The sequence below is a fragment of the Leptonotus elevatus genome, chromosome 15 (genome assembly GCF_054856555.1).
Source record: "Leptonotus elevatus isolate MCC_2025b chromosome 15, RoL_Lele_1.0, whole genome shotgun sequence".
In the NCBI taxonomy this organism is placed as follows: Eukaryota; Metazoa; Chordata; class Actinopteri; order Syngnathiformes; family Syngnathidae; genus Leptonotus; species Leptonotus elevatus.
The window spans coordinates 16,983,828-16,992,077 of NC_141253.1; the positions used below are offsets into that span (position 1 = coordinate 16,983,828).

An 8,250-nucleotide genomic window follows, 5' to 3' on the forward strand; every position below is an offset into this window, starting at 1 on the left:
ATGAATGAGTGAGAGGTTTGTTCTTCTGCAAAGCAGTGAACAGCTACTGTAACTGCTTCAATTCAAACTGTGGACTCACTGAGGAGCACGCCAACCCTCCATTGTAATAACCCGTATAATGATAATCCTGTGCCAAGAGGAAGGTGGATCCTATCCTTGCTGTATTAGTGGGCAGTGGTGTAAACCCTGAATTGATGACCAGCCAATCACATTACAGTACTAAAACATAGAGAAATGACAACCATTCCCACTCACATTCACATCTATGGCCAGTTTAGAATATTCAATGACCTAACATGCATAATGACCATCAATGGGAGAAATCTAGAGTACAGGCCATAAACACAGGTAGATAATGAATACAATGCAAAAATATTTTTATTTCACTGATAAATTTTAATAGTTAGGGTTTCCAACAGTATTTACCTCCTATATAGTGGTTATTTTCTCACACCTTAAATGAATCGTAGTGATTAAAAACGCCAATGTCCACATGTATTTTTAATATTATTAATAGTGGGAATAGAAGCCGAATATACAGATTTAGGACGTTACATTCAATATTTTTAAGCAATATAGTAAAAAGAATTGGTGGGAAAAAAATAATTATAATACTCATGGTTTGACACTGTTTTAGCCTGCAGCCTTCTTTTTTGAGTGTTTTTGGCTTTATTTTAAAAATACAGTACTGTACTTCAATTATCTAATTGCACACAAAGCTACACACACAATTCTTGCATGAAGATAATAAGATATTAAATTAATGTACATTCATTCAAGTAATAAATATACAAAACCACCAGTCCTATGTAAATAAAGGAGTCTTTGTTATTTTGGATGGAAGAGGAATGTATTAAAATCATCACTTGTTGAACAAGATAAAACCAATGGTAGTGTGAAATCAAAGGGAAGAGCAACACCTCTCAAAACAAAACAGCATCAGTTGGTTGCACACGATTAAAAGCTGGAGCAGATAGTTAGGGAGAACTACATGCTTGATTCGTTGTGACCACGTTTGTCATTTTCCAAATCACTATCCTGTGAGATGAGCTTGTATGGTTTCTTCCTCTCTTTCTCCTCCAGCACAGAGTTTCCCATCTCCACATCCCTACTGCGAAGCTCGTTCCGCGAGAGGAACTCTATGATGCCAGCTCCGATTGAATCCCCCAAAACATTGGTGGTGGTACGCAGACGATCGCTGTCACACAAGAGAAAGAGGATGTTGAAGAACATTGATTTATATTTGAAAATCAAACAATATGAATCTTTCATTTTAGTGGTGGTAATGTGCTTAATCATGGTTTACCCGTTACCCAGTTTTAAGTCTGATTTACAAACAAACTGCCCTGTGGTAAATAATGTTCTATATTATTCTGTTGTACTATGCACTATAAAAAGTTCATATTTGGACTATCCTAGTTGAGGAGAGAGGGATTTTTCCACATTGCCCCAGTTAACTGAGAAGGGTCTTCTAATTGGAATTATTAATTTGGGAAACCTAATTATGTTTCTATGTTAAAACCCACTCCAGAAAATATTCAACACAAAGGGAAAGATGTAGAGCAGGACTTCAGGGAGAATGGAAAAGTGTGTCACTAGGTGGTAGTAGAGATGGGGATATTTTTTACCTTTAAAATGACAAAGATGATTCATGTCCACATGTGAACGCAGTCTCTGCTCTTCACTGTGTCACATGATTATATTTTTTAAGACACAGCATACTCACAGGAACCAATCAACTGCAATGATTAGAGTGATGTCATCAGTAGGAAGTCCAACAGAGGTCAATACAATCACCATAGTGACCAGGCCTGCTTGTGGGATTCCGGCAGCTCCGATACTAGCTGCAGTTGCTGTAATACTTGATCAAAAGACAGACAATCAACTTGTAGATACCGTAGTTTTTGGACTATAAGTCGCTCCGGATAATAAGTCGAAGGTGAAAAAGAAAAAACATAGCCTACAAGTCGCACTGGACTTTAAGTTAAATTTTGGGTGGAAATGTAGTTTACAAAAACAGTAGAGCCCAGACCCAAAATCCCCGTTCCCTAATCCTTTAGTCAGTAGCACACGAGTTCCGGTCGGATCCGAAACTTCCGCTTCTAACTATGGAAGAGTTTTTCTTTTTAGTTTAAAATGGCTTACCTTAACTAGAATTATGTGTTGTGTTAACTGGTCAGTTATTGTGCCTTTGTAAATCCTAGTGGCGGCGGACACCGCATGCTAATTTAGCTAGCTTGCTGTAGGCTATAGTGACAGTCACACATCAGTTGCCATGACTGCTTTCTTTGACTTATTTTTCTTCTTCTTCCATTTCTTCTTCTATTTTCTTTTTGTGGTTGGCAAATACTTTAGGTGCATTACTGACACCTTCACCTTAAGGTAAACCATTTTAAACTAAATAGAAAAACCTTTCTGTAGTTAGAAGCAAACGTTTTGAATCCAAGCAGATATTGTTTACTGCTGTCAACACGATTAGGGAATGAGGATTTTGGGTGCGAGTCAGAGCTCTATTTATAATATGTACAAGTGTATAAGTCGCAGGAAGAGCCAAACTATGACAAAAAAGTGCAACTTATAGTCCGAAAATACGGCATATTTTATACTTTACTGTAGTCCTCCTTTGTTCATTCTTACCTAATGGTAAGGATCTGACCAAAGTTCATCTCCATGTTGTTGACTTGGGCAATAAAAATGGCCGCCAGCGCTTCATAGAGAGCCGTGCCATCCATGTTGATGGTGGCACCCACAGGCAACACAAAACGAGTAATTCGCTTGTCTATTTTGTTGTTCTCCTCCAGACATTTGAATGTGACAGGGAGGGTGGCTGAGCTGGGAGACAACAGCATAGAAATGACACACAATTACTCCAAAGCAGACCTCAGCTTGGAATATTAAAGATTGTTACAATGAGTTTGCTAGATTCAGGCCTCACCTGGAAGAGGTGCCCAACGCAGTGACCAGAGCTTGCAGAAGCCCAGCAATGAAAATGAAAGGGTTCTGCCGAGTGATGACAAAATACAGGGTGGGAAGAATGAGAATGGCATGGATCATTAGACCAATGATAACTGTGATGGTATACATGCCCAACTGGCCACCCATTTGTGTAAGATCATCCATCTCCACTATTTTTCCTGCGATAAGGAACAGGATACCAATAGGAGCATACCTGACAGCAGAAGGAGGTAACGTTAAGAGAAATGTGGTTGAAAGGCGAATTTAACAGGAAGTGAAAAGTCCTACCACATGATGATAGCAACCAGCTGCATGATCGCTTCATTGAGGCTGTCAAAGAAATCCCTCAGGATTTGGCCGTGCTCCTTCATGTTGCCAATTATCAGCCCGAAACACATAGAGAAGACCACCAACCCCAGTGCATTAACTCCATTCACCTGACCAGGCACTGGTATCACTTCCTCTCGGGTGATCTCCATGACCTCCTGGGTGCCATTGGTTGTATTAAAGAGGGTGTCGTTAACTGTCATGGTCACATGAATGACTCGTTTTCCATATTTGGTTTTGAACTGGAAAAGGAAATGATGAAGGAGTTTGGTTAGATGGGCAAGCTCACCACAGTTGCACACATTATGATCAAATCCATCCACTATCCTAACCATTTTCTCAAATTGCGTTGACATTCAGTGGCGTGAAAAAGTATTTGCCACCTTACTGATTTACGGATTCTGTATCAGTCTGTCGTGGTGACGAAGGAGCTTAGCTGAAAGGCAAAGCTCTCGATTTACCGGTCAATCTATGTTCCAACCCTCATGGTGGCCCTGGCATGTGGGTTAGATGTCTACACTAGAGGACACCTCCCTGGCGAGGTGTTCCGTGCACGTCCCACAGGGAGAAGGACCCGGGGACGACCCAGGTCATGCTGGGAATGTCTTGGGATTCCCCCAGAATGGATGAAGTGTCTGGGTAGAGGGAAGTCTGGGCTTCCCTGCTAAAGCTGCTGCTCTCACGACCCAAGTGGAAGAAAATGGATGGATGAATGGATCATTAATTTGGTGGCTCACCTGTTGTGTGCAGGCTTGGACCAAGTTTGGAGGGAACATATTTCTGAAATGAAAAGGCAGTTAGAGATGCTTGAACTAAGCAAGCAAGAATATTTCACGCATTCTCTAATCGTCTCCTGTTGCCACTCGCTACCTGATCAGATCCAAAAAGGCATCTGCAGGACTGACTTGCTCGATCATCTGTTGCTTTCCAAACTCTTCTTTAGATCCTTTTCCTGGGTGGATGATCAGGACAATGAGGATACCAATAAAGACTGCAATAAAGGTAGTGGTCATGTAGTAAATCACAGCTCTCATGCCCATTTTCCCCGAGGCTTTGCTGTCCAGCGCTGCCATTCCTAAAGCACACAAGTGTGGAAAACAATACAGTATTTGAGAATCTGCACACGAAAGCTCCACACAACCCAGACAAACCCTGGAAGAATATATACTGTACACACTTATGCCACAAACTGTCTTGGGGCAGGGCCCCAGTGTTTGGATGAACAGTCAAATGTTCTTCACATTTGTGCATGATAACCGTTTCACATCACTTGACCTCATTGATAAAATGACCCAATTAGGGTATGGGTCCCTTGGTACACAAAGAAAATACTGGCAAGTTTTTTTTTCCTTTTAAATAATACTGTGCACTCATCTTATGATCTTATTATGGCCATGATTTTACAGGACAGTAAATGTTATTTCAATTGTTCAATTGTCTTGGATTTGCAGTTATTTAACCATTTTACAAGATGGTGAAATACTGTAGTTTTGGTAATTGTTGGTTCCTGTCATGGATTTTCATGGAATCTTTGTGTCCATAAGATGTCAAACAACAAATGCCAATGCCAAATACAAGCTGCACATTTCTTTAGCTGCCCAGGTATGTATATATAACACCATGAGGTACAGTATATCACCCAAACAAATCATAGCAGCAGGACCCTATAAAAGTAGTTCACAGTGAATTCAACAGTAGAAAACAAAGAAACATAAATGTTTTTAAATCTTCTTTCTGTTGTAATCTATTTAATTTTCCTATGTTTCAGTGGGACCACCATTAGTTTCTGACTAAAGGAATAAACACAGGTGAGTAAATAAAAAATGAGCATGAGGCAGTAAGATGTTCCTTCCGAGTGTGACAAGGAAGAAACAGTTCTCTGTCAACAACCAGACCTGAGCATTTCTGCCTGTAGCCTTATACAAGAATTTCTGGAAATATTTGGAACACACCCAGCCCTTGCTAACCCCCCTCTCTTTGCCCTGCAGCCCAGATTTGAATCCACAACCTCTAAACATTCCCGACATGCAAACAAGTCGTCTACAAATCCTACAGTGCTAGAAAGGGGAAAAAAGCTTACCCGCTTATTCTCAGAAAACTGCAATCAATGGTCATCGAAATTCATGTGCACATCTCTACTAGTGTGTTCTTCAACCCCTTAAAATATTAGAATGATCACACCAATATATATATATTTTTTATGGCCGGTAAGTCTTTCCCCTCCATAGAAAAAGTTTAGTCACTTGATGTCAGAAAACGGTGATCAAGCATCACCAACATTTATGTGAAGTGGACATTTCTACTTATGGCAACTTCTACTGGTGCAAATAGTAGAATGATTGCCCCCCCAAAAAATTGGATTTCATGGACATTAATGTATTCATCTCCATAGGCGCTCACTACAGCTTATTGTCACTTAAAGTTGCATTGTGGAGTTTAAAATGTTATTATTAAAGCTTTTTCTTCATATTGCATGTTCCACCTATGCACAGATGAGTACATAGAGCCTTGACTTTTTTAACTGCGACTGCACCTATCAACTTGTGTCTGTGGGGCAAACACTCCACGGTTTCTTAGGAGGGCTGGAGTGGTGAAGGGTGATGTCATACTCATTCCCTCACATGTGTAGTGTTGTGTTCGCTACCGTAGGACACAATTGGGATGGAAACTGAAAAAAAAGTGACAAACTCCATTACAAACATTAATGAGGAAAACGCTTAATGACCATAAAATAAAAAATAATGAGTCAATACAATACAGATGTGCACATTAAAGTTGGTGACAATTTATTGCTGTTTTCTCACATTAAGAAATTATTTTCTCTATAGTGAGACTCTTAGGAGACAAAAATGCTTAATGTTCAATAAATCCAAAATATCAGGGCAATCAGTATGATATTTTCAAAGGTTGAAGTGGCTATAAGTAGAAGTGTCCACATATTTTGTTGTGAAGACTGACTAAAATTTTTTTTAAAGCGGTGTTAAGATTGTTTTCCTGTTACATCAAGCATTTTAAACTGTCCCAAAATATATACAACAGTACTTAACACAGGGGTGTCAAACTCATTTTAATTCAGGGGCTACTTTCATCTAAATTAGATCTCTAGTGGGCAAAACCAGTATGTCCGTGGCCTAATAAGCTATAAATAACCACAGGTCAAAACATTTCCTGTTTTTTTGTGTGCAAATAATTACAAGTACTTTATGTAACTATTCCCATTTATTATTATAATACCACAGAGTAAACTGACATTTTTTAACAAAAAGTTTTTGCATCAAATTCTGAGTGACAGCCAAATTTCAGAATGTCATGTAAGTGGTTGTCAGTGCACCCTCGAGTGGATTTTTTTTTTTGCAACTACTAATAATTTTAATGAACATCTACAGTTTGTGTTCTGTCCTCACGGGCCATATGTTTCACACCCCTAATTTAACACATTAGCCCCTTTCACAAATCTTGAAATTCCACAGATCTGTTCAAAACACGCCAAATTATGGTCTGTTTGTATGTTATCCACTGACAGATTTGTGACCAAGACTGTGAATATTTACCTGTTATGAGACTGGAGACCAGTAAGGGTAGAACAAGCATCTGCAGCATTCTCATCAGTAGTTCTCCAGGGAAAGAGAAGTACTTCACCTCTCGATAGGACATCTTATAGGGTCGCAATGCAAATCCCAGAATAATTCCTATAAATACAATGAAAGTGCGGGACATGACTGATTAAATACGTATTTACTTTTCTATTTGGTGTAATGAGGCATACATACCTACAATTACTGCACCAACCGTGAACAGAACAAAGGCGTTCTTTTTTAGGAAAGTCTGGATGTCCTCTTTGGAGATCTCCTCCACTTTCCTCTTGGCCTTCATGGTGCGTATATGGATGCCTTCTCTAAAACGCTGCATCCTGCTACAGTAATACACAAATATATAGTCAGTGATGTTGACAAATGGAACTGGATAGTGCATGTATTGATTACTCACTACTGCTTTAGTTCCAACTTAGGTTAGTCTCATTCTAAAAACGTACATGTTAGGTCAACAGAATATTAAAAATTTCGCACAGGTCTGAATGTGAGTATGTATGTTCGGGGTCACGAATGATGAGTCGGAGCCTATCGAAGTTGACTGTGGCCGAGGAACGAAATACACCCTGAACTGATGGCCACCCAAGAAGATAAGCCACACTCACATTCGCACCTATAGACAATCTAGAGTCAGCAATTGACATAATATGCATGTTTTTCGAATGCAGGAAGAAACTAGAATACACTGCCTTGCCTATGATTCATATCGCAGGCATCGCTGAAACCTTATACCTGCAAAATGGTCACTTTTCAGGAGACCCCCAAAAACGGCATGTTTGTTCACCCATTAACATTAAATCATCAAAGAGATCCATTTTTAAAACTTTAGACACTACAACACTATTGTTCAATAATTTGTAAATATATATATATATATACACCTATTAATGCAATTTCCACCATGTAAGCCAGCACAAATGATGGTTGTCACATACCTCTGAAAATTTGGTTCTTCTCAGCTGAGGGTTACCTTAGAAGCGTGATGAGAAAAGCCGCTTGGGTTCTTTTAGGATTCAGGAGAACAGAGTGATGAACTGCTGAACATAGAATATGAGGAGGGACGGTGCTCTCCTACTCATATTATAATTGGGAGGGGGGAGAGCAAAAGAGACAGGGCGGGACACTGAAGAAGACAAATTATAAATGGCTGCTTATTCCGGTGACACATTTTCAGGCAAAACGTAGTTGTGTCATTTCATCCTCCACTCGACTCTTTTTCTCCATCCTTTGTGTTTACGCTGCTTGCTTTGATGTAGCCATTTCTACAACAGAAAATAAAAACACAGTTCTGAAGGATACACATCGCATCACTGGGGACATGTTATAGTTTGAGCCATTTTCACAGAGGACATGCAACTTCACAATTAGCTGCAAAAAA

The 8,250-nt window shown here is 39.6% G+C and overlaps 1 protein-coding gene across 1 annotated transcript; it reads right to left on the reverse strand.

Annotated features, from left to right (window-relative positions):
• Positions 1-450: 450 nt before the first annotated feature.
• On the reverse strand, positions 451-8,058 carry LOC147162269 (excitatory amino acid transporter 1-like). Its single transcript, XM_086097439.1, has 10 exons — positions 7,808-8,058; positions 7,053-7,195; positions 6,834-6,971; positions 4,153-4,357; positions 4,020-4,062; positions 3,244-3,524; positions 2,936-3,169; positions 2,638-2,832; positions 1,727-1,861; positions 451-1,198 (listed from the first exon to the last, which is right to left on the reverse strand). Exons 2-10 carry the CDS (start codon positions 7,189-7,191, stop codon positions 988-990), a joined length of 1,581 nt encoding a protein of 526 aa, XP_085953565.1. The 5' UTR covers positions 7,192-7,195; positions 7,808-8,058; the 3' UTR covers positions 451-987.
• Positions 8,059-8,250: the final 192 nt, after the last annotated feature.